The sequence below is a fragment of the Peromyscus leucopus genome, chromosome 13 (genome assembly GCF_004664715.2).
Source record: "Peromyscus leucopus breed LL Stock chromosome 13, UCI_PerLeu_2.1, whole genome shotgun sequence".
NCBI classification, from domain to species: domain Eukaryota; kingdom Metazoa; phylum Chordata; class Mammalia; order Rodentia; family Cricetidae; genus Peromyscus; species Peromyscus leucopus.
In genome coordinates, this window is record NC_051074.1 from 13,993,534 (window position 1) to 14,021,450 (window position 27,917).

General features: G+C 37.5%; 1 protein-coding gene across 1 annotated transcript in view; it reads left to right on the forward strand.

Moving 5' to 3' along the window:
• The window catches only part of Pam (peptidylglycine alpha-amidating monooxygenase), a 163,830-nt gene that overhangs the window by 66,486 nt on the left and 69,427 nt on the right, over positions 1-27,917 (forward strand). Inside the window, exons 7-11 of the mRNA XM_028879086.2 lie at positions 16,075-16,123; positions 17,503-17,570; positions 18,695-18,775; positions 19,045-19,121; positions 20,176-20,279. Of these exons, the coding sequence (XP_028734919.1) occupies positions 16,075-16,123; positions 17,503-17,570; positions 18,695-18,775; positions 19,045-19,121; positions 20,176-20,279 (379 nt within the window). The remainder of the gene's footprint in view (positions 1-16,074; positions 16,124-17,502; positions 17,571-18,694; positions 18,776-19,044; positions 19,122-20,175; positions 20,280-27,917) is intronic.

Here is a 27,917-nt window from a genome sequence, read left to right on the forward strand (position 1 = left end):
GAATGTGTGTGAGTGCTCCCAACTCTCTGATGTCTAAGTGCCAAGTTGGTGGGAAACTGGATCAAAGATTGCTCTCCATTGATTCCTCTGCTGTCTCCCCTCAGTCTCTACACACAGCTTCCACCTGTATATGCTTTCCTGCAGTATACACCAAGCCTGTTTGTGCTCAGTCCTCTGCAAAGTGAGTGCTGCTATGGGTCCTAGTATTTACACTGGGTCCTTTTTGATCATTTTTAGTTACTTAACTTATTTTAAAATCTCCTTTGGAGGCTGGCAAAATCATGTAGCAGGTGAGTTTAATGCCTGGGACCCACATGGTGGAAGGAGAAAAGTGACTCCTACAGATTATCTTTTCCATGATGAGCCAGTACACACACACACACACACACACACACACACACACACACACACACACACACAAACACACGCGCGCGCACACACACACGATGGAGTGGATAGGAGGGGAGAGGAAAAGAAAGAGAAAAGAAACCTTTGGCATTGCGGTTTAAAGAATATTCTGTCATGCAGGTGTGTGAAATTCTTGTCTTTTTAGAGTTGTTTAAGTTCTTTTTTTCTGCAGTGAATAATGTTAAGAAATATTTGAGGGTAGATATCTAGAAATGCTATTTTGAGTCACTGAGTGTTTAAACCTTAAGAGATTCCACCAAATTATCCAACAAATCACTTTTTACAATTTACAATCCACAATGAATAAGCAAACTCATTTCCTTATCTACACTCAATATTTTAATGCTCCATTTTTATGGAGTTTTTTTTTTTTTTTTAAACGAAAGAACTACTATAATGTCTCATTAAAAGAATTAGAATGAGCTGGAAGATCCTAATAGAGTCACCTCTAAAGTGCATAATCAAGCTCAAAGAGAATCTAATCTGAGGACTATTTACATAATACTCCTTTGTAGACAATAAAAATTTGTGCATCATACTAGACCTACTGGATGCTGTACACAATCAGGCATGGGCTGTGGTGCTCTGACACTGTCTTGCATGTTTACAAGAGCAAACAGGTAATACTCTGTTAAATATACAGCCATCGTTCTTTTTTTTTTTTAAGAAAGCAGTTAGTATTGATAATTTAACACATTATTGTTGTTTTACTATTAGCGCTACACATTTACATCTGTTATGTCTGGGTGCTAGAAACACTCAAACCATTTTGCCCACTTCTTAACTCTGTGTGTTCAGCGTTGTGTTAGCGATGGGAAATCAGCCATACTGTAAACATTCACACAATGGAAAATGAAGAATTCTTCGTGTCAATCTTTTATAATACTGGGGTTTATTTTGTACTTGTTTGTTTTGCTTTTTGCCTAGAGCAACTAAAATACTAGAAAACCTATGAAGATTATGGTGATTGACTAAAATAAATAAAAAGAACTATTATTATAATATACCAATTTCCAGGGACAGTAATGACTCTGTTATGCTTAAGGAGCAAATGCAGTTCCAAGATATATCTATATTAGTTCAATAAACAAAACAAAAATCAGTCGATATTCTAGATGTACTACACATTGCCCACTTACAGCCACAAGTAAGGTATGAAAAATGTTTAGAAAAGCCAGTGAAAGAACTTGTGAGACTCAGCTGTCTCTATGGGATTTACAATAAAGCATATTGTATATTTTATCAGTTTTTATGAGTCGTTTGCTACGTATTTTGCAAATAAAACCTACAGTAAATATATATTCACATGTGCATATTTTTGGCATAGAGCTTATACATTTATCAGTACACCAGTAGATCCAGGAAAATGACATTTTAACAAACTTTCCAGCTGATTTTTATGCAAACTAGACTTTACCAACAGGAGGAGCTCAGATACTACTAGTAAAGATTGAAGTCAGTTCTTTCTTTTTTTTCTTACAATACAGGTGTGTCAAGGCAATCTCCTGGGTTTGGGGCATGAGCAGAATAATTTTCATTTACCAAAATATGTTTAATTAAATCTCAATTCTCTTAAGAAAAGAAGAACTTTGAAAGAAGAAAGTGCATTTAATTACTGTCTGGTTCTTCCCTCACTTTCCTTAGAAATTTGAATCTTAATTTATTTTTATTCTCAACGTTTACCCTCAATGTGAACTTTGGATTTCAGAATACCATGAGAAAAGCCACTATGGGGCATATGTGACATTCATGGAGATCCACCTCCTTGTTTTACACCCATGTACGGGGCGCAGACATCCTGCTTCACACCTAATCAAGTCAAACATTTTGAAGCTTTATTTATTTTTACTTTCTGTGCAAGTGTGAGTGCTTGCTTGTATGTATTTGCAACGGGTGGTGCATGACTGGTGAGCCCAAAAGAGGGCAGCGGTTCCCTGAGAACTGTAGTGACAGGCAGTCGAGAGTCCCCCGTGTGGGTGCTGGGAACTGAGCCTGGGTCCTGTGGAAGAGCAACAGGTATTCTAAAACACCGAGCCATCTGTCCAGCCCCAAGGCAAGCCTTTTGAAGAACTGACCAAAACAAGTTATAACCCTCCACCTTTATGACATTTAAAATTTTTTAAGTGAATAAATGAATGACAGACAAGACATAAAGGAACCAGGACGTGAGCTCTAAGAAAGCAATGGTGATCCAGAAGGTAACATTCTACCTGCTGAAAGCCTCCTAAGTCTTTAGAGATGACCTGAGAATGCTGTGTCAAAGTGGAAATTCGCTTCTCTTTAGAAAAGGAAGTAGTTAAACCAAGTAGGTTTTGCATGTTGTGGACTAATTCATTTTTAAAGCATTTGTTTTTTAAAAATCGGAGACTGGGAACAGGTAATAGAATGAGGAGATGGAGTAGGAGGAATTACCCAGCCCAGCCCGTCCACCTCACAGCAATGAACATGAGTGTGAAAAGGTTAGGTTTGGCCCAGGGTATTACAGCTGCATGTGCATGCTGTTGAAACTGGAATAATTGAATTTGTGCTGTGCTTCTCATTTTCATGTGTGCCAGAGTTAGTGCCCTAACTATGTAAGGCAAGTGTTGTAACAGGCAGTGTTTCAAAGAGCCCTTTAAGCTATAATTTCCTAGAGACTAGAACTCATGAACAACGTCAAATATGAGTAAAGATCGGGATAGTTTATTTCACTTCATTTCTGCCCTTTTTTTCTGAGCATGGAATAATCTATTTCCCTTACCCTTCAGGTAAGGGTAATGCATTTCTACATTAGGTTGTTTGATAATCTCACTAATTTCAGGAGACTCGAGATCAAATCTTCTTCCTGTTTTTCTGTGGCCTTCACTAAACACAAGCGGATTGATATGAGCCCTGTGAATGATTTAGGACTATCCAGTACCTCTGAAATGATCAAAATGAAGCCTATTATCCCTCAGTATTTTTTCTTGTTGCCAATGTCTCCTTAGAAATGTGAGCTCCATGATTCACTACATCCCTGCGTTTCAACTTCGGTAATCATCTTCATTATGAAAGACTAAATAGTCCTTATTCATTTCACTCATTCCATTGGATAACTGCACTGTTTATTTTCAGTACCTTTCAATGAACATGTTTCATGGGCAGATGAAGGTTCTCATTCATGTAGTTATGTTTTCATTCATTTAGTTATGTAAAACACTGCAGTACCATTGATTGTCTCAAAGACTGTGTTCTGAATGTAGTGCAGGAATTCTAAGAAAAAGCAGTTTGGCATAGAACACTACAGTGTTTAATTTAAGTGATCTTTTTCTTAGGGGCAGGGCAAACCTTTCTGAATGCACTTTAGCTTTCCAAGCTTTATGGTTATGTGTGGTTTTGCTTGTTTTCAGAATGCCTATGCTTTGCCTTCATTTATCCTACTGCAGCTTTTTTCTTACATATTTATAATTATTAATCCCATTTTTTTTTAGTCGTGTTGCCTTTAGTCATTTATTACCTGTATTTACTTAGTGTGATACGCTATAGCACACATGTGGTGGTCTGAGGACATCTTACAGAAGTTGCTTCTCTCCATGTGGGGTCCAGAGATTGAAGGCAGGTCATGAGGCTTGATGGCAGGTACCCTTGCTTACTGAATCCTCTCACTAGCCCCAAACACCCTTTTTTAAGGTGATCAAAACCTTGGAAATGATACCAATCACCTAATTGGTTCCATTTATATTGTTAGGAAATGGCATTTTGTTTTTAACCCTTCCTAGTAACTGTTTGGAAAGTCACTAGGAAGAGAAAAACTTACCTGTGGGTTGACTCGTGTAAAATTTGAGGATATGCTTCAGTTTCAAGAGCCCTGATCCATGCTTGCAGTGGTGACTAGGGTGTTCTTTCCACTGAGCATGCATGCTTTAGCCAGCGTGGGATGCTGCACGTGGTCTTCTGTTTCCTTACCTACGTTTTAAGCTCTCTTGGAAGAGAAGGAAGGTCATCAGGTAGAAAGAAGCACAGGGTGCACTCACTCCATTACCCATTTATGCTTAATTCCTTTATGCTACTAGTTAGTAAATCTGTTTCCCCTGTGAAAGCAAGAGAGCACCCTAAATAAATATGACAGTAAAACATGTGAGGACAGCAGACAGCATTATCAAGAAATATCTACAGGGTGGTCTTTAAGGAAAATAAGCCCAAATCTTCCTCGGAAAACACCCTTCTGGCAGTTTCTGTCCTTGCATATTTCTCCATCATCCAAAGCTTTCAAGAACTTTTCTTCTTCTAAAGTTAATTATTAGTATGGGGGGGAGCTTGTTGAGAGATAGGGGGCCATGTGAGAAAGGAGACTGCTGTGTTCTGCCATTTGTAACTGTGTGAATTATCATTAATCAGTCTTTAAAAAGCAATTATTCAAGTCCAGTTGTTCTTTGTTTAAAAATTTCACCAGTAATTTTGTTCTGATCTTCTAAATTTTGAAGCCCTACTATGACTTTTGAAAATATAAAATTTTCCTATTTTTAAAATAGAATCGGATGATTTTCTGACATCCCTTTATCATTCCTAACCATGTAGATTAAACAAAAGTGCAAGAACACATTGTTGCATGAAATAGTTAAAAATTGCAAAGGGCAGGAAAGATATACTTTTTTATATACTACTAGGGATGCCCCTAAGATGATTCAACCCTTGAAAATAGAGCATTTGGTATCAAAAATATATTTCTTTTTTTTCAGTTTTATATTTCAAATCTTATGTAAAAGGATTTTCTTGATGCTATCTTTTCAAGTCACTTTTGAGTCTTATGACCTATTTGACCTAGGTCCATCTGCCTGGTTCCTCCTAGCCTTTTCTCATGCTTTTTGGTCTCAGTGGAAAAGACAAATAATAATTGAGAAGATTCCAAAAGAAACTCATAATGCCATTTAAAATATGAATATATGACACATAATAAAATAGCAATAAAGAAGTGAAAAGTGATTGATAGAACATTTGGGAGGGTCTGGAAGGGAAAGGAAAAAAATTATAGCCAAGAATCATTTCATGCTGTCCAACAAAAACCACTGGATCTAGAGAACAAGTTGGCTGTGAATATGTCTGGTATTAGCCACAGGATGTCTTCTTCAGTACAAATAAATTTTAAATATGGGATTTGTACAATATAGAAATTTAAAATCTAATGCCTGAGGAAGGAGACAAAAACAGAGTTTTCTCTATCTTGACTCTAGTGTTGGCAGTGTGTGTGTGTGTGTGTGTGTGTGTGTGTGTGTGTGTGTGTGTGTGTAAAACTCTTGCATATGTACCATTTGATCTGAGTATTTGCTTATTTGTTTATTATAGTTTAATAAGGAGTTTTTGTAAGGACATTTAAAATTTCATGACATTTTAAAATTGAATTTATCTAGCATTGGTAGGCTGTCTTCATTTTACTTCTGTGGATGGATGACTCAACAGGTTCATAATTCCAAGAGAAAAAAAGAAATGTAAATTAATATTTTTTTCTGCTGTGGATTCCTTTCTTGTTTGCAGTCCTAGAAGGTGATAACAGGGAGAGACTCTGACTGTAGTATACCCACACACCCTCGAATCACAGCCATTGTAAGAGTAGGGTGGTGAGCTTTCCTGTCTTCCACTGGATCTCTTGGGAACACACAGGCTATCAATTCTAAAAGTTGTCTTCTTGAAGGTTGGATAAACGCATTTTCTCTTCCTTGCCATGAGGCAAATGGAAGCTAATAATTTCTATTCCCCTAGCAGTGAATACAAAATCAAAAGGGGCAAACTCACTGCAGTGGCAATTTCAAAGGGAATTCCTTTTTGAAGTTCATAGCTCTCATTTATTTAGTGCTTGTCTGCTCAGCCTGCCTTCAATGGCCTCAGGAACCCTCTGCATAGCTCAGACCACATGGTAACAGTGCCAGTATTCTCGCCACATTTTACTGAGCAGGTACGCCTATGTCGTAACAACCGAAGGCTTCAGTGCTTTGTGAAGGGCTCTAGGGAGTGGTACTCTGAGAATGTGCTTTCAAGGATCCAGAAATTTTTCAGGAGAAATTTGATGACTCGGGTTATTGTTTTGAAGAAATAAAAAACTTAAAAACTAAAAAGTTAAAACATAATGATATTCTCCTTCGTTAGATGATTACCTTTGTTTCCTGCTCAGTATTAAGAGTGTTTTTTGTTTTGTTTTGTTTTGTTGCTTTTTCTTATGAAACTGGGGTTCATTCAGATGCCTTTCCCCTGAGTAAGCAAAGGAACTGATCTTCTGCATTCTCTGTAGTTCTCCTGTTGGCCTCTTATGCCTGTGCCTAGGTCTCTGCAGCAGAATTTCAATTGCACAGAAATAACCTCTATAATAGACCAGTACAAGGTAGTAGTACAAAAATACCTTTTTAAAAAATGGCCCTATTGGCTGCACTCTATTCCAATGCCAAGTAAACTGGCTGTGGTGGGTATTTTAAAAGACCTCACCATTTTCCAAAGGGATTTTCAAAGGAATTTTCATTTATGAAATCCCAAATAATCTCCTATTTCTGAGAACCTTGGGAGCTATGCTTTTGTCTCAGGAAATCTTCACCTGTCCCATTAATTCAACATTAGTAATTTAGAACAAAGAGCCAGATACAGATCAAGACAACATAACAGACTTAAAATATTTATGTATTGTTATTTGCACTCGCTGTGACACCTTTGATTCATTTTTGTTTGTATGTTCAAGACAGAAAAGTATTCTTTATATTCCGAACCTTTTGGGGAGGGAAGGAGGAAGGGAGATTAGACATGATAGAGTTTGGAATTATTTGCTTTCTAACACAAGTCTTATTGTCAAAGACGTCACCTCTTTGTTTTTCTAACATTTGTTAATGGTCCTCGCCTTGTTTTTCCATAGCTCTTTAAGGAAAGTATCCATTATCCAAACTGTGGCTTAGGAGAGTAGAAAACGGATATGCTTCCTCACTTCCCTTCCCTTCCAAAGAGAGTGTAGGGAATTGAAATCTGTTGTACTGTCTTTCTGAAGGACTTTCTAATTAGTGGGATATAGTTTATAACAATACCCTGGCTCCCTAAGGATCTTTGGTTGACCTATTCTTTTATTGAAACAGGAAACAAGCAGGACGAGATGAGCTCATGGAAAGAGGGCTATCTCTAGAGAGAAAACTAGGAGAGGCCAACAGACTTCTAAGAACCTGAGATGGAATGGGATATTGTCATGCATTATTCTACATGCTTACTTTGCTGCTTAGCTATGAATCCAAGCAGGAATTGCAAGCTATTATTAGAAAAGCGAGCTAAATAGTTTGGGATGGATAACCTCATATCCCATGCATTCACTTCCCATTAAGAATCCAGCTTCCTGCTTAAGTGGATGTCTTTAAGTACTACTGGCTACTTATCCATTCTAACTGGAGCCCTTTATCTTTGCTTTGGGATATTTCATTTTTAAAAAATGCCTTTGAAATCTCTAAGAAATAGAACTTCCTTTTGGAAATATGTTTATTAAACATTAACATTGGAGAATTAATTTGATACCCAAGTTTGTCACCAATTACTTGCATTCCTTGAACAACATTCACTCTCTGAAGCATCTTTTTTCCCCTTTGAATAAAAGGCAAGAGATGAAATTCATCTTCTCCAGGGTCTCTTTCAACTCTGAATTCTATGAGTCTATATCGCTGATAAAATACCTTGCTGTGGTTATCCATCTCTGGCTAGACAAAGGAGAGTGATTTCTCATCAAAAGCAAGCTGGGAGCCTTATGAAGTGGTCACCAAGCTTTCATCATGCTCAAGATTCAATTCTGATGGAATGCTGATTTTGAGCCTCCTCTGGGCTCTGAAACTACTCTTTCTTCCATTGCTGGACCACATTTTAGGAGTGGTGGCTTAACCATTAGCACTGTGGTGATGTCCTGGGCATTATTAAACTTGGTTATCGCATGTATCCTTTTTAAAATTGTATTTCAACTTTTCTACTGCACTCACTATTACTAAAGCCTTTTATATGTACATATAACATTAAAATGAAATATGACATAATGAACTATCCTCAACGCCGACTGCTATCTAGTAAATGAGCTCTCCTCCCTATATTCTGAAATCCATTAGCGTACACTGTTTCCCTCAGTGAAAAAAAATCCACAAGATATTCCTTTACCATGAATGTCTTATATTCAATTCTTTGTAAATATGGAGCACAATTAAAGATCAGGTGTTAATCATTATATATCTTAAAGAGAAAAATAGAGGGGGGAGAGAGAACTTAAAGACCATCTAAATGAAGGGAATAATACACTTTTCCGTAAGAATACACGGAAATACTTCAAAAGAATGACATTCAAGACTATTGCATGAATCCCCGTTGAAATAATAAATTCAGTACCAGCAAAACTGGCCTCAATATATTTTGCAGATATGGGGTCTTATTGGACTGACTCATAGTCCAGAATCCAAAACACAATTGGCCTCAGATTTAGTCAAGCGGAGTGTTGTATTAGTAAAAGTCAGTGGTCTTGAAACAACATATTGACATATTGTGATCTTCAGAGTCTCATGGCTTCTAATCCAGAAATTTCACTTTAACTGGACCATGGCCTTTTTCTTACTAAACTTTCTTTACTTCACTGATGATTGTTTCTGCCTAGTTAAAGCTTTTCTGAGAACATCTGTATTCAATATCTTTAACAACAAATTTCAAGTGTAATTAAGATATATATTTATTTATTCTATGTGTATGTGTGTGTTCTTGAGTATATGGATGTACACCACATGCATGTGGGAACCTGTGAAGGTAAGAAATGGGCCTATGATTCCCTGAAACTGGAGTTACAGGAAGCTGTGAGCTGCCATGTGGGTACTGGGAATGGAACCCAGGTCATCTGTGTAAAAGCAGTAAGTGCTTTTAACTGCTGAACCATCTCCCCAGCCCTGAAATTCCTCTTTTAATAGGTATCTCTTCCTTTTTTAATATCTGCATCTTATTTTCTTATATTTCTTCCTGTAATAAGTTAGAGAAGTTTGGGAATGCCTCTATTTCTTCTATCTAAAAAATTTCAGATTTATAACTTTGAAAATATATTTCCTTAAACTAAAGCATTTTTAGTGTACCTCCCCCCCCCAAAAAAAAAAGCAAAAAAAAATGGGCTAGAAAGATGGCTTAGTGGTTAAGAGCACTTGCTGCTCTTCTATTGAAACCGGGTTCGATTGCTAGCACCCACATGGCAGCTCACAACCAACTATGACTTCCGCCTCAGGAGATCTGATGCCCTCTTCTGGCCTCCTTGAGCACCAGGCATGCACATAATGTACAGATAAACACTCATACATATGAAATAAAACATTTACCTAAGTTCACCCAAAGCTCCAAATTGAATGCCAATTTCTTTACTCACCCCTTCTGTGCACTAGAGTATTTTAGAGCTAAAAATATTGCTCATTAAGACCAATCTACCAAGAATTAATCTTCTAGATCACATCCATATTGGATGAGAGGACCAGCATCATTTAAAAAAAAAAATAGCATCATTTTTAAAGTTCTAAACTTGGCTGTAGAGCTTCGTGACTAAAATAGGCCAAGTTCAACTTTCCCTCCAACAAAACTGCTGTGTGGGAATGCATAGCATTTGTGCTGACTGTGTCAAAGGAACAGTTCTCTTCTGCCTTTCAGTCACACAGATTCCGTGCTACAATTTCAGAGTGCTTTAATTTTATACTTACTTCTACTCCCGCCTCTTTCAAGCGTTGGGGTCTTTTTCTTTTTGTCCTGAGTTAACTTTTCTATACCTTCTTCCCTCTGTATTCTCACATTCTAGTCCCAGAATGAGGCTGTCCCAACAGTTTTCATCCAGTATGTGGTTTTGGTATGCCAAATTCCTTTTCTACGCAGGTGTTAACTCTTTTGATTCAGTTTCTTTCAGTTTTATTCAGTAAAGTATCAGCGGTGCTTTGTTACAGTAAACTTTTTAAAAAGTGCTTTCCATTTTAATGATGGTGTATATCCGAGGCAGATGTCACCTATAACCTAGTGAAATGAAATGAATTCATTTTTATGTAGGTTAATTATCTTGGGGTCTGGTGGTCCAAGCCCTGTGAGTTACAGCAGAAGGGCAGTCAACATCAGGGCACTCTACATGTCATCAGTGAAATATGCAAAGCTATCTGGCTTATGAGTTTACCAGAAGATCGGAATAGAGGTTATGGAAATAATAATGAATCACTGTGGCAAGGGCTGTGCTGAGTTGAAAGGTCATGTTCATTGCACCAAACACTGGGGCTGAAACGAAAGTTGCCGTCTTCCACCAGAACGGCCATGGGTCTGGAGCATGGCCCTCTTCTGTGATAGATGGGGTTCAGTTGGTTCCCACTGGGACTCTCACTGTGTGAATATGCAAGCACGTGGGATCTTTAGGTCAAGCTGCAGAAAAACATACGAGTAGAGGTCAGAATCACTTCCAGTAATTAAATTCGATTTTGCAATAATGAATAGCAATAAACATCAGCAATGCCTAAAATATATATAAATATGTTTTAGAAGTATTTACTTTGAAACAGCTTTTAGAATTTGTTCAACTAAATAGTGTTAGGATAGATGTTCATCCATTACATAAAACAAAATCATCATCATTCTTTTTCATCAAGTTTTATATAGTTTTAGTTTAGTGTACAAAATAATGGGCTTCTCATTGACATTTTCACACACATACATATACATACATATATATATACATACACACACAGACACACACACAGACACACACATACACAAGGATATATATATATATATATATATATATATATATATATATATATATCCTTGTACTTCATTCATATTCATTTTCCTGCCATCTCCCAACTTTTTCTCCCTTATCCCTGGTCCCCATGTTCCTCCCAGATGGGTCCCCTTCTCTCTGTGTGTGTGTGTGTGTGTGTGTGTGTGTGTGTGTGTGTGTGTTAATTCTGCATATGAGAGATACTGCGTATGAGAGAAGATGTGGATATTTTCACTTTCTTCATATTACTGTCTCATTCCCTCCCTCCCCTTCCTTCAGGTTCTTTCCTTTCCTCACAGTCCTTTTCTACTTTCATGTATAGAGTGCACACATTTATAAACAAAGTACAACATTTAAGGTTCCACATTTGTAATTCTACCAAACCCAATTAAGATGTAAGAAAATTATAGATAACCTAAAGAACTACCCATAATTTAAAGACTATGCTGTATGTACACAGTCTTTAAATGCTTTGACGAGACGAACTTAATGGGAACAAATTATTTTCGCTACTGTTCAGCAACAATAGAGTGTAGTGTTGAAGTGTTTCACTTTGTTAATTTTCCTTTTATGTGTTCAGATTTCTGGAGCTTTTTGCAAAACAGGCAAAGGTTTTTATCATGGATCTATGCAACGCCCTAATCCAATGCAAGATTTATATCCTGCAAGACAAGACTCAGACTCACTAACTGGGCTTTTCCTGAAAGCCACTGTGGAACAAAAGTGCTAAGGATGCATTGTGTTTTCTCCAGGATGTTATTTCTCACATTATTATTGGATCTAGTGCCGTTTTATAACCACTGGGCAACACCTTTGATATCTTTACAGGATATATTTATAATTATCATATTTCTAGTGAAAAGCAGTGAACAAAAACACAGGAGCTGGCAAGATAAGTCAGGAGGTTAAAAAAAAGTGCTTATTGCACATGCTTGGGAAACATGAGTTTGGCTCCTAGACTCCACATAAAGGTAAAGGAAAGAGTCAACCCCACAAAGTTGTCCTCTGATTTCTACATGGCTGGTGTGGTTCAAATGTACTCCTCTCCACATACACATCATATGCCCATACACAATAACAATACATATTAATGTTTTGAAATATAAGACATTTAATTTGGAAAAAAAACTATGATAAGGAGATTATAAACATCCTTAAAATTTGCTTCTAATTGATGTGCTTTCAAAGAAGCTACTAAATTTGGACACCTCTAATACACACTTTAGTGAGAATTTGCATCATTTTATTACACTTGGCAATAGCTATGTGGCAAGATGCCATGAGTAACATTCCTGCTACTCTTATTTGGTAGCAGTTTTGGCTTTAAAGCTAAAACTTTTGTGTGTGTGTACTTTGAAACAACTTTCAGAATTTTGTTCAACTCATTATTTTGGGTTCTTAAATGCCTGTTTAATTTTCAACATTAAATTTTTTTAAGTCATGGTACAGATAGATGATCAGCCAATTTTGTGATAAAAAAAATCAAACTGATTTACTTAATGATTTCAGGCACAAATGCAATGAAAATACAGAAGACAGTTCATAATGCATATTGTGCTTATTGTTTGTATTAGGATTGAATAGGAGGCAAAGGTGTTCCTTCAAATGGTGTAATTAAAATGAAAACTACTGAGGAAGGGGTGTTGCTCAATGTTGCTCAGTGTCAGAGTACAAGCCTATACTACATGCAAGACCTTTGCTTCTACACCCAGTGCATCAAAACAACCATTGAACCACCAAAAACTTTTAAACTTTACATTCAGTACTTAGTGATAATGCTTAAGTGCCAGGTACTTGCTATGGGGGCACTTTACATGTCCCTGTCACTTACTACATGGCTTTTTTGTACACAGCATAAAACCAAGACTGTGAACCCATTATGCACACACGGTGAACTATTAACATTGAACCATACTGTCACGAGACAGCCTGTGTTTTACTGGGATTTCTTGACTCTGGCCCTCCTGTCCCACAAGCATACCCAGTCCTTCTGAAGCCTTTTGATCTCTTTCTTTCTGTGGTGTTTGTCTCCAGATCTTGAGGTTATGCCATTCACTCAGGTCTCGACGCATGGTAATTTTATGGACCAAGCTCACATCGTCTTATCAAGTGCATTTTATAGCCAGTTGGTATTTTGTTTTTCCGTACCTCTCCTTCTCCATTGTGTCTATTAGAGAGCAGGAAAACAGTGAATACTTTCCTTCACAGACTACTGGCTACAGCACAGGGATGAGCTGTACACATTGCTCAGTGTTAATTGAATGAGGAAGATTGTCATTTCTTAAAATAACCTTTAAGCTCAATAGAATTTCCATGCACATGAAAAATGCTTCCTGCAATTATCTAAGCTAATTAGGTGAGTCCCTAGAGTTTGGGGTTCATCTGATGTGAATGAAGGTCTACTTTAACCGTTCTCTGTCAATCACCATGGATACTCACATGTTCCTCAATGAGATCGTCAACTAATCATTTCAAAAGTAGTACAGACGAGGCATATTTATTGTTGCATGTAGTTCATACAAGAAAGTCTCCTCTCAAAAGTCATATTCTTATAAAATAAATGAAGGAATAATACTTATTTATCATTTCTATTTTTAAAAACAAGGACAAATCTTAAGATAGGCCTGTATTCATTATTCAGTATTATTATTTATCTCCTGATTCTTCAACCTCCCTTAAAACTCTCATTCTTTTTTTTCAATTGAAAATAGAATTTTTCATACAATATATCCAGATTATTCTCCCCTCCCTTTTTCTTCAAGATCCTCCCCACCTCACATACCACAAGCCACACTCTTTCTTACTCTCTCATTAGAAAAATAAGATTAAAAATAAAAACAAACTTGAATATGAGAAAGCAAATAGATGAACAAGAAAGAAAAGAGCCAAAGAAAAAGCACAAGAAATACGTATACTGATCTATTCACATTCACACACAGAGAACTCCCATATAAACATAAAACTGGAAATCATATTATATATACAAAGATTTAAAAAAAAACAGAAAGAAAATGCTTAAACCATTATGAGCGCCCCCCCACCAAAAAAAAAAAAACACTTCAAAAATACCATTGAATTAGTTTTGTGTTGGCTATCAGCTGTTGTACATGGGGCCTGCCCTTAAGTGTGGTTTGTATACCCAATGAGCCACCACTGGAGAAAATTAAAGGTTCCTTTGCGCTGTTACACAGTTGAAGATAGCGTCTGGGTTAGGGATGTGGGCTTGTGTCCACTCTTGCTTTCTGCCCTGGGACCTGATCTGCCTTGGACTCCTATGGGCCCTATGTATAATGCCACAGTCTCTGTCAATTCATATGTGCATCCATCCTGTTGTGTCTAGAAGGCTTTGTTTTCTCGGTGTCATCTATCCCCTCTGGTGCTTACAATCTTTTTTTTTTTTTTTCTTACAATCTTTCTGCCTCCTTTTCCTCAGAATTCCCTGGACCCTGAGGGGAGGGATTCATTGGCGACATCCCTTTCAGGACTCAGCTCTCTATAGCCTCCCACTCTCTGCACATTGTTTATTTGTGGGTCTCTGTCTTAGTTCCCATCTACTGCAAGAAGAAGCCATCTGATAATGGCTGAGCAAGGCACTGATCTATGACTATAACAGAATGTTGTTAGGAGTCATTGTAGCATGTAGTCAATGCTATTGCAGAACAACAGCATTTGGTTTTCCCCTGGGCCAGTGCCCTGTCTAGTCTCAGGTTCTAGATCACCGGAGCAGTGTCAGGCATGGGCTGCATCTCATGGAGTGGGCCTTAAGTCCAATCAGATAGTGGTTGGTTAATTCAAAAACTTTTGTACTACTATTGCACCAGCCTACTCTGCAGGCAGGACACTACTGTAGATCAAAAGGCTTGGAGCTGGGTTGGTGTTTACTTTTCTCTCTTTGTAGAATGTAGAGTATCTTCCAGTTCTATGAACACCAGCTAGAAAGTAAGAGTGAAGGCTCAAGGTTGACACCAGCTTGACTTCTCCATCTCCCGTGACTTTTATAAGTATTGTATTCAGCAATAAGGCCTTATTAACAGTTTGTGGAGAGTAACCAATAGCCTTGGCAATAGTCTGAGTTATTTTCAGGTTTCCAGGGGAGCCTCTTTGGTCAACAACTTGATTCTGTATAACCCATTCCTGGCACTGAAGGGTTCCTTTTGTAGCATACGTTCTCATTCTTTGAAAAGCACTTGAAACTAATTTTAAAAAAGAGAAAAAAGAAAAGGAAAAAGAAAGAAACGTCCCTGAAATTTTTATGAAAATAGTACTTCCCAGAAACTGATTAAACGAGACTCGGCCGGGCGGTGGTGGCACACGCCTTTAATCCCAGCACTTGGGAGGCAGAGCCAGGTGGATCTCTGTGAGTTCAAGGCCAGCCTTGTCTACCAAGTGAGTTCCAGGAAAGGCGCAAAGCTACACAGAGAAGCCCTGTCTCCTAAAACCAAAAAAAAAAAAAAAACGAGACTAGACAGATATAAAGAAGCACTGTCTTAGTTCCTTTTCCTGTTGGTATGGTAAAATACTCTGATGAAAGAAATTAAGGGATACAGAATTTATTTTAGCTCACAGTTCAAGGTCCGGGCCATCATGACTGAACAGTCAAAGCGACAGAAACCTCACACAGCTGGGCATATCAACTTCACCAGTTTTCCCACGTTCCTGCAATAAAGATGGTTCAAAACAGGGCAGTTACTTACTCCTGTGCCTCCTTGTCTGCTGTCTGGGCACAAAACGGAGCGAGGAGGGAGTTTGTCTTCACTCTTGTGACTCATGGGCGGTTCTGGGACTTGATGAGTATGAACGTTCCTGTGAAGTGCCTCATAGAACAAATGTCACAGAGCTTTATGTTTGAAGTATGACCTGTTAAGTGTTAATTGAAACACATGGCTTTGAGGTCTGTTTCCACATGTTCTCATATTTCACATGTGTTTGTGTCTTTTCAGATAATCACAAGGACTGCTCTGGTGTGTCCTTACATCTCACACGGGTGCCGTAAGTGCCTCCAGTTTTTCCAGACAAGATCTTTGAGAACTTAGGAGTGTTTTTTATTTGATGTAGATTAATTAACCTGAAATTCCTGGCTCAAAGCAATAACTATTTGTTACCTCGATGTCAGGTGTCTTATAAGTAGGCTTCAATGAGAGGCTGTATGGGCAGTCAGTCCTTGTTAGATTCAGCATGAAAGAGTCACCTCCAATCCCTCACAGAGTTGACTAGGCTCTTCCTCAGGTTGTTTGTTTCTTTGTTTGTTTGTTTGTTTGTTTTTCCTTACAAACTGTAAACAGTTTAGATGACAATATATACAGGGATGGAGGAAGAAAAAGGAAGAGGAAGATTGAGGACAGGGTGGGGAAGGAGAATAATGAGGAGACATGTTATGGGACTGACTAGTCCAAAATGTGTAGGGATAAATGGAAATTCAGGACAGAGTTGATAAGGTTGCATTACAAAAAAATAAGCAAATAATAATAATGATAATGAAAGGGCTTGTATTAAAGATAAGATTTGAGCCATTTGTCATTTAATAAATTAATCTTAGCTGTGGCATCACACTGGTTATATTTGGTAGACATCACTTACTACACTTATATTGCCAACACTCAAGAGAGAGAACATTAAACAAGAACATGTATATCACAGCTTTGGATCATGACAAACCTGTTAAGGTCTCCAAAGAAGTTTGAATTATGGAGGATGGAAATAGCATGAGCAGAAGAGGAGTAAAGAAAAGAAGGGAGGGATGGAGAGAGGGGGAGAGATGGAGGGATGAAGAAAGAAAAATTGAGGAAGAAGGATGAGGACATTGAAGAGACATGCTTTAGGACTGACAAGTCCGAAGTGTGTGTGTAAGGGCTAACTTGAAATTCAGGACAGAGTTGATCCGGTTACATTATTGGCAGTTTTTAAGGAGAATTCCATCATTTTAAGGGAACTCAGTCTTCTTTCTTAGGACCTTCAAGGGTGGAATGAAACCTACTCAGATTATGGAGAATAATCTGCTTTATTCACTGTTTAGTTTTAAATGTTAGTTAAATCTAAAACAACAACAACAAGATCTTTTCCAACAATATCTACATTGGTGTTTGACTGAAAAGGCAGAACCCTTTAGCATAAGCAAGTTCCCATGTAAAATTAGCCACCCAGGAACCTTTCCAAAATACCTTCACAAAAATGAAGCAGTTTTTAAGGAAAAAAAAAAGATATTGTATGTTCTATATCTTTTTCATCTCTGCTTCATCTTGATTTACATGAGAATCACATTTTATAAACCATTATGTCATATTTTTTCAAACAGGTATTTTGGCTTTGTCACAGAATTCAGAGAAATGTTATTTTTTCTTTTTCTTTCTTTCTTTTTTTTTTTTTTTTAGACAGCCTTTGATTGCTGGCATGTACCTTATGATGTCTGTTGACACTGTGATACCACCAGGAGAGAAAGGTAAGTAAGTAATGACCACACAGTATTTACCATTACCTCATCAACTAGTCTATAAGAACAGAGTTATAGACTACCAGCTTATAGAACGGCCAATATTTATGTGCACATCTTAAAAATAAATCAGTTCTTTAGCGTCCATGGATTTTAAAAATTATTTCAAGCCAGTAATTTATTGGTTTTCTAATATTTATTTATAAATATGCCAAGAATGGAGGTTCATGGACTGGTCATGTGTTGTATAAAAACTAAATTTTACTTTACAAATAAGCTATTCATTCTTTAGATGTAAAAGTTAAAGTGCATACTGTATAGTGGTATAAACTATTATGTGGAAAGGTTCAAAATCAAGAGGCTAGAAAACCCAACACAGCTCAGCCTTAGTACTTAAATATATTAATTTCCCTATTTGCAAAATGGAAATAACACCCTAGTCTCCCAAGTTATGAAGCTACAAGAATACATATGGCATCATTGATCCAACGATAATGTCACATTGACTGTGATATGTTTGTTTGAGTAGGAATCTTTTAAAGTTAATGTTTAGTATGGTTTATCTATTACTGTTTTTAAAATCTATTTTAAAAGTGTATTTATTTTATCTTTATTATTTGCCAGACTGTAAAAAAAAAGAAGGAAAGAAAGAAAGAAAAAAGTATAGGGTTCATTGTAAATATGGGCATTCAATTTAATGTTTCTAGGTATTTTTATTCATTTTTAAAAACTCTTTTTGCACTAACATAAAACAAATTTAATTTTTTCCAACAGAATAAATTTCAAGAAAAAGGTAAAAAAAAATCATGCCTCTGTCTTCATAAAGAGTATTTTAATTTGCTCCTTATCGTTCTGTTGTTAAATGAAATAAAAACTTTAGGGAGAAATAAGATCAAAATGTATGAAGAAGAATTGAATAAATAAATATGAGGCACAAGGCTCTAACTCATCTTAGTAAAATGTCTGGCACAGAATAAATTTTTGATGTCCACTGGGTAATGAATGAGTGTTTATTTCACAAGAAAATCAAGGGGCAGCACCTGAGACTACCTCACACATATTTTTAACCAAAAACAAAACATGCACTATTCCAAATGCATAGTGAATTCTGTCTGTGTTTTTGTTTCCCACAGTGGTGAATTCTGATATTTCGTGCCATTATAAAATGTATCCCATGCATGTGTTTGCCTACAGGGTCCACACTCACCATTTAGGTAAGAACTCAAGCTACATGTTAAATTATAAATTCTTGACATATACTTGCTGGCACTATAAATATAAAATTTAAATTATGCTAGACTTTAAGTACATTTTTATCAAATTCCTCGAATTTTTATACTGTTTCATCATGATTTCATTAAGATAGTACTTTGAATTCTGAAACTATTTGGGTTTTATTTTTGAAAAGAAGGTAAATATTAAATGTGGGTTTTGATTTTCTAAACGTTTATTATATTGCATGTTTCAATTTGTGTTTATTAAGGTAAGGTAGTGAGTGGATACAGAGTAAGAAATGGACAGTGGACGCTGATCGGACGCCAGAGCCCTCAGCTGCCACAGGTATGTAGTGCCTAATTTAATGCTTCCCTTAAAGCCTCTCTAGATGTGATGGCAGTACTTTCTTTCTAAGAAATTTTTTTATGAATTCTATGAGAATTTCATGCAATTTACTTTGATCATGCTCAACCCTCCCCAGGTTCCCACAGATCCCACCAGGCCTCCCCACCCACCCAATTTCAAATTCTCACTTTTCTTTTTTCTTAAGCTGTGGAGTTCAGTTTATGTGGCCGACTCCTTCTGAGTGGACCCTACCCGGGCATATGGTCAACCTAACCAGGGGTCACACCATTAAAGAAAACTAGCTCTCCTACCAGCAGCCCTCAAAGGACAGGAGTTTCTGGGATAGTGGTGGGACATCATGCCTACCTCTCCCACCTCCGTTCTGGGATTCTTTCAGCCTTGAACTTGCACAGGTGTTTTTTATGCTGTAACTTCATATAACATTCATGTAACTGCCCTTCATGTCCAGAAAACACTGTTTCCTTGAAGTCATCTACCACCTCCGGCAGTCACGGTCTTCTCTATCTCCTCTGAGGAGGTCTGGTGTGATCTAGACATCCTATTTAGGGCTGAGCATTCCAACCTACCTTCCTCTCTGCTTGCTGGACAGCTGGGGTCTCTGTGAATTGTCATCTGTGCGAGGAAAAGCATTCTGATGAAGGGGTTGAGAGATGCACGTATCTATGGGTACAATAATGTCATTAGGAGCCATCTTAATAGGTTGTCAGTATTTTCTGCCCCGTCATTCAGTCTGTTTCAGAAAGCTCTTCTTCTAGACGTATTGAGCCTGGGCGGCAGGCAGGGAGGGAGGTGTTATAAATAGTGTTAGTCTGGCACTTGTTCTGTAATGTGGAATTGATGGATTAAGGGAGAGCTCATTTTATCTAACCCTTTTTTTTTGGTTGTTTTTTTTTTTTTTTTTGTGCAAGGATCAGGAGAGCTGTGTGTCTTCATCTTTTCTACCCACAGTGCTCCAGGCCTCATATGAATCAAGCATGCATTTCTAAGTAATAGTAGTAATTTTAATGAATTGTTGCGTTTGTCTTCTGGGCAGGCTTTCTACCCCGTGGAGCACCCAGTAGATGTTACTTTTGGTGACATCCTGGCAGCAAGATGTGTATTCACTGGGGAAGGAAGGACAGAAGCCACCCACATCGGGTAAGAGTCTGCACTCCCCCTATTCACAGAGCGTAGATCAGATGATGCCAGAATTGTAGGTAATAGTGATCTCTGTGAATGAATGATACACACGTTTGGTATCACAAGCAATTACAACAAACTAGCATTGTATCACTCCCAAGCTGACTGATTTGGAAAAGCCTTAGAGTGTGGCCCTGCTTTTACCTACAGCATTTCATCCTGCCTCATCATTGCTTTGCTTGTTATGGTTATTGCAAGACCCTGTTTCTTCTTTGGACTCTTCTTAATAAAGGAAATAAGATGATTGTGAAATTTTGTTTTCATAAGAGTCCTTTTGCCCTTATTTTAAGTTTAAGCAAACAAATACTTTGGCCCATGGTTCTTTCTGTGTGCTGAAGCAATTTCCAACCTGAAATTTTCAGTTGCTAGTCTACCAAAAGAGCATAGTATCCATCCCCTTTCTAATAAGGGATGTCAAGACATCATTACTTCTCAAAATGCTGAAGCGTGCCATCAAATAATTTTAATTTTTGTCATAAAAAATATATTGTGACAATCTCTAAAGCATTAAGGACTCTTCAAAAAATAGATTAGAGGTTTAAAATGAAAGGCAAAGTTTCTGAGGCTTTCTGCTAGAAAATGATGTAGGTGCTTCCTTTCCGTGTGGAACTAGGATCAAAGGTACTTACTTAGTCCACTTGGAAGCTTGAGAAGTTCCAGAGAGTAATGCTGATATAGAAAGAGGATTTTCAGAAGAGTGGTAGCTACTGACATGGAACCACACTGGGTGGGAGGAAGGAAGGGCAGGGGAGCACTTGGTGGATTTTTCATATCACTCTAAGATAGGTTTTAATTTTTTTTTCTTCGTAATGGGCAAACAGTATCCATTTGTGTTAAAGAGGCAGCTTCCTAACAGCTTTCATATTGCATGAGGTTTCTTAAATTTGGGGAGAGGACTGGAGACAGGCAACCAAATTATTGCGTTTTCATACAGAACAATACGATAGTTCAGGGGGAGGCTTGACAGCATAGACAAAGCTATACTGGAAAGAAGGACCGGGCTGCTCCCTCCCTAACAGTCTTTGGCACTTGAGGTAAAGTGATCCAGAGCGTATTGATCAGCTGCTCTCTGCCCCGCGCGCTTGTGGGGCCACAAGAATGGTAGTTAAGTGCCAGAGGTTATTCTGTTAACCTTCTCAGTAAGTAAACAAAGTGGTTCAAAATAAACGCGTTCAGAGCATTGCATGTATTGATTTGCAAGCTTAAGTGGGAGAAAGTAGAGAATATTTCAGCCTCAAGGACCTTAACAATTTGGGTAAGGGACTCATAGCCTTGGCCAGATTCTATCCTTGCAGGCTTTCCTCTGAGGTAATTTCCAGCATAGAAATGAATGGCTTATTATAGTGCCAGAGTGATCTCTGGAGGCCTCTTTCAGTTTCATGAGACTAGAATAATTCTAGTCTTTTTAAAACTGTACATTTTGCTTTAAAATAATACCCTAAAATGATGATACTACTTTATCCTTTAGTAACTCTCTTGTAAGATTAAAGTAAATACTATTTTTAATATAAATGAAATAGAAAGGGATTGTAGGAAATCAAGTTATTTGGTGAGTCTATATTTTGAATATTTAATTTATATTACAGATTCATTTTTCCAGAAGAATAACAAATTAATAAGACAAGTTTGAAGAAATCTAGACATGAATAAAATTTTTATTATAATGCTATATGCCTGTGGTGCTTAATGTGCCTTTTAAATTTAGAAAGATACTGTCTACAGTGTGTTTTGTACATTAGCAGGTATAATTGCCATAGAGTACTATAGGATCACAGTTGAAAATGTAAACAGGAAGTGTGTGTGTGTGTGCACGTGCGTGCGTGCATGTGTGTGTGTGTGTGTGTGTGTGTGTGTGTGTGTGTGCTCGCGCGTGCATGTGTGTGTGTGTGTGTGTGTGTGTTGGTGTGTTGTGCACCAACACTTGTGTCCTACAGTATATGTGTGAAAGTTAGAAGACTACTGGAGGGAGTCGTCTCTTCTCTTCTCCTCTGTGGGTCCCAGGGATCTAACTCTGGTCCTTAGGCTTATTGGCAGGTCTCTGTATCCACTGACACATTTTGTCAAGCCAGTGATCTTAGTTTTATTTGTGGCCTCTAAAAATGGTAAAGTAGAGTTAGAGTCATGGTAAAGCCGGAGCCAGAGACAGAGGGAATGAAGTGGGAAGAAGTGGAAATTGTTGATGAGAGGACATAAATTTTTAAAGAGACAAGAAAATAGCTTTTCATTTTCTGTTAGAGAAAATGACTATGTGCAATAATAAATATTTTAAAAATAAATAATTTTCAAGTATATAACTATGAAAAAGTGGCAGTTATGCAAAGTGGTGGATATACTAAAGTACTTTAATTATTCTTTGTTGTATGCACATGCTCAGATGTAATATTGTTCCTAATAACTGTGATTAATTAAGATGTGGCAATCAAAAGTGGTGTTAAAGATATTTTTTAAACAATGTATTTAAATCTAGATAAATTAACAAATATACTCAAGGATAAATGTTATACATAAATATACGTTTATCTTAAATTATAAAATAATACATAAGACACTGTATAAACTATATACTAATAACATGGTGCAAGTGAAGTCCGTGAAGACATGATACTTTATGCCTAATGGTGGTACATTCTTTACATTCAATGAGACACTTCTCTAAATCAATTTCAAACATTTAGTCAAGTTCAAACAAATAAATAGACTCTATTTAAGTCAGTCAATTAAGCTAATTAAGTCAGCTAATCATCCTAAAAGTTTTTAGACTAAAATTTCTAAATCCTGAGGATCATCAGGTGGCATGTCCCTACTGGTCCTCTTTTCATCAGAAATGTATTATTTCGTGAGAATAGTAACAGAAAAGAATGTGACAATGTCTAAAAGATATTTATCCAAAACAAATAAACCACTTTAATCTATTTTCATTTTTCACTGTTACTTTATTATATCCGAAACAGTGAGTGTCGGTTGTGACATTTTATACATGCTCATCATACACTCTGTTCAATCACCCTACATTACTTTCTGTTGTTGCCTTCCTTCTCCTCCAGTCCTGACTCTCTCCTTTCTACCTCATGTCTTTTTATTAATCGACAATGTACAGAACAGAATTTGCAAAGGGGAAGGTATATGATAAATAATAACCCCTTATTGTGCATCTTTAAAAGCATGCAACTTTTATGAAATACATTATTTAGAATTTTGTATTAATTTCCCAAGTTAGTATGACCCATTTGGCCATTTGTAATTCCAGCATCTGTTGATAATAAGAAACAAGACTAGGGGAAGACACCATTTAGCTGGCAGGGTATCACTGCCCACAACCTGAGCATGTCCTACAGACCTGGAGATTTTCTAACGATTCATTTCAGAATACTTGCCACTTTCTCAAATCTTCATTTCTATCAAATCTTCATTTCTATTTTAAAGTAGTTTTATAAAAGCCCCTGTGTCACTGAAATAGATCATCAATACAGATAAATATTTTTCAGAAATACCACAAAAAAAAAAACCACCCCTATACATTTGAACTAAACCATCATTCAGCAGTACGGTATAGCAGAGCCTGTGTATTAGAACATGATAAGTTACACGCAGCTATTCAGCAAGATTCTTCTTCATCATTCGCCATTCATTTTCTGAAGTTTTCATTCTTTCCAGGCTCACTAAGGCATATCTGATTTAGAGCTACTGGTATTAAGTATGCCAGTGTAAAGAAGAAATTATCACATGGGCACTTGGGTATGACAGAAATGCAGTGCAGCGATGTTGGAATACTGCTGGTACCCATGGTCATCATTTTAGAGAATACATTGGCACTTGGGAATATTTAAAAGTCCAGGAACTCAGGCCGACCCATGAACACCGCCTTCCTCCACCACTACTTTTCCATGTGAATAACTATTCAGATTAGCAGTTGAGTTGCTTATGTTGACCTCTGTGGAAAATAATGGTCTGTGTGGTCAAAATACTCCCTCAGGAGTATAGAAAGCAGACAGTCTGGTATAAAGTGAATTTTGGTTTTCAGGAATACAGAAAGCAGTCAGTATGATATATGGATTTTTTTTGTTGTTTTATTTTTGTTGTTGACTGTTGTTTTTAAGAGGAAAAAAACATGAAAGTTTGTGGAATAAAACTAACAAGCTGTGCATGCGTCTGCTGCAATGGACTCCTAACCATCCTTATCATGTGGTGGGTTCCCTGTTGGATAGGAGGAGGAACTCGGTTCCATACAAGTCCAGTTAGTAGTAGATAGGAATTAAGCACGTTCCTTTCTATCCAGCCTTTCCGATGAAATTTTCCTTACAGTAGCCAATATTTATAAATTGTTTATCAACCCATCTTTGCATCCCCAAGTCAGTACCGCCAATGAACTACATTTGTGGGTAGATTAATATTTCTTGCAGAATCATGTTTATAGATGAACATATTCATCTGTCTCTAAGATGAACACATACTATTAATTGCATTAGTGTACCATATGAATAGATTTGTGTGCAATATGGGCACATATGTATAATGTATGTATACTTTTACACATTTATGTGTGATTTTTTTCAACATAACACATGGTAAGATAATTCATGTTAGAAGTTGCTACATTATTTTTATTTTCACAAATTTACTAAAATAATAAACTATGATATTAAGTAATAACAAACAAAGTATTACGGGGTTTTTTGTTTGGTTCTTGGTTTTTGGTTTTTGAGACACAGTTTCTCTGTGTGGTTTTGGTGCCTGTCCTGGATCTTGCTCTATAGACCAGCCTGGCCTTGAACTCACGGAGATCCTCCTGGCTCTGCCTCCCAAGTGATGGGATTAAAGGTGTGCACCTCCACTTCCTGGCCATGTTACTTTAAAATACTTAACCGTTTGCATTTTCTTGATTGTTACTTGTTTTATATTTGAGATTATAATTACATTTCTCTCTTCCCGTTCATCTCTTGCATATACCCATCCTTGCTCCCTTTCAAATTCCTGACCTCTTTTTTTTCATTAATTGTTATTGCATGCATATATGTATATGCAGATATATACATATTCCTAAATGTAACCTGCTCAGTCTGTATAAAGTAACTTGAATATATGTTCTTATGGCCAACCATTTGCTATTGGATAACCAATTGGTGTACTCTTCCCTGGGGATGAGTATTTTCTCCAACTGTCAACATTACTGAATTGTCTGCAGCTCTTTATGTAGGCTTAGTGTCATGGATTTTTTTTCCCCATCCAGTTTGGCACATCAGTTGTTGTCCTTGTGCAGCTCATATTTGGGCAATCATGTTGGTAAGACTGTTTGGGTGTAGCTTCTAACATTATTAGGAGACAATCTCACAGCAAACTCCCTGATGTTCTGGGGCTTTCTTCCACAATGTTCCTCAGCCTTACATGCAGAAGTGCTTGCTAAGAGGTATTCATCTGGACTGGGCTCCAGAGCTCTGCATTGTGATTGGTTTTTCTACTGTAGTCTCTGTTGCAAAGAGAGGTTTCCTTAATTAGAGGTAAAGGTTACACTTACCTGTGCATCTAAGAACAAGTGTTGAGATTATTGTTAGGGATTGTGCTAATTTAGTCCTACCCAGGTATGACGGCTGTGAATTGTAATGACAAAAACAGCGTGGTAGCTGTAAGGATGCAGTAGTGGCACCTCAATTCTCTAATTAGACTGAAGACCTGCTCAATAAGTGGGAAACCATGTTTGGTAGGGGAAGCCTAGCTAAGTACTCAGAGCTCATAAAGTCAGGGATATTGGAGGAGAACATAAAAACATATGCATTTTCTAATGTGTGACTTTATGCTTTCCCATGCATAACTTCTAATTTAGTCACCGTTTTCCTTGCCTCCATTATGAGTGTTAAATTATTTTAGTTTATGATACTTTCTTATTTCATATTCTAGCCCTTTATCAATTGCTCTTTCTCACTGACTTGGTCCTGAAAACAGGAGTAAACTATTTTCCTGATCATGTGTGGTCTGATAATTCTATTTAGCAAATATTTCATGGTTTAGTTCCTTGTTCCAGGTTGATTACCATTTATGTACAAAGGCTGTACATAATGTATCATATTTGCATCATCTGAAAACAAATATACTTTGACCCCTTCTTCTCCTATTTGTATCCAGTTGATTTCCTTCAGTTGTCTTATTGCTTTAGCTAAGACTTCAAGAACTATAATGAATAGTGTCTTAGTTAGGGTTTCTGTTGCTGTAAAAAGACACCATGGCCACAGCAACTCTTATAAAGGAAAACATTTAATTGGGGTGCCTTACATTTTCAGAGGTTTAATTAATCCATTATCATCATGGTAGGACATGGAGGGGTGTAGGCAGACATGAGCAGGAGAAATAGCTGAGAGTCCTGCATCTTGCAGGCAACAGGAAGTAGACTGAGACACTGGGCAATATCTTGAGCATATATGAGACCTTAAGCTTGCCTCTGCAGTGACACACTTCCTCCAACAAGACCGCCCTATTTCACAAGGCCGCACCTCCTAATAGTGCCATTTCCCTTGAGGGCCATTTTCTTTCAAACCACCACATTCCACACCCTAGCTCTCAAAGGCTTATGATCATATCATAATGCAAAAATGTATTCAGTTCAACTTCAAAACTCCCCATGGTCTATCACAGTCCCAAACTTATTTAAAAGTCTAAGGTTCAAAGTCTTTTCTGAGATTCATTCACTCTTAACTCCTATCTTAACTGTAATCATCTGTAAAAATCAAAATCAAAAGCCGATCACATACTTCCAACATATAATGGCACAGGATATGCATTACCATTCCAAAAGGGAAAGAAGCACAGTGAAGAAATACTGGATCAAAGCAAGACCAAAAATTAGCTGGGCAAACTCTGAAATCTGTATCTCCATGTCTGATGTCAAATGCTCTTCTGATCTCCAACTCCTTTCAGTTTTGTTGACTGCAACATACTTCTTTCTCTTGGGTTGATTCCACTCCCTGTTAGCAGCTTTTCTCTGCAGGTATCCCACGGCTCTGCCACTTCCAACATCTTGCAGTCTGCAAGGCAATCCAGGCTTCACCTTCACAGCTTCACAAAATGGTCTCTCTAGGCCTCCATTCAGGGACATTCCTGACACATGCCTGGCCTCAGAGGCTTTCCTTATTCACAGAGGCAAATTCCATAACCCCTTTCTTCTGTCCTTGACTCTAAAGCCAGAACCATGTGACCAAAGCTGCCAAGTTCTGCTACTTGCTGGGGCTGGAACATGACCCTCTCATTCAATTACATCTTTGCCAGCTTTCTGTTTTCTGTGGTTTTCTTCACTGCCTATGCTTGGTTGTTATGGAACTTGCTCCACAGACCAGGCTGGCCTCAAACTCAGAGATCTGCCTGCCTCTGCCTCTGGAGTGCTGGAATTAAAGAAATATACCATCCACCACACATCTTAAGTTTTTCTTTAATTCCTTTTTACAAGTTGGAAATTGAGCTGGGTGGGATCTTGCCCCGAGGTTACCACTCCCTTTATTCCATTTCTTAATCCATTTATCTCCTTGAATACAGAATTTAGCTCTATTCCACTCCCTGATGCTCCATTTCTCAATCTGTACATTTTGTATTTTTATTTGCTCAGCTCGATCT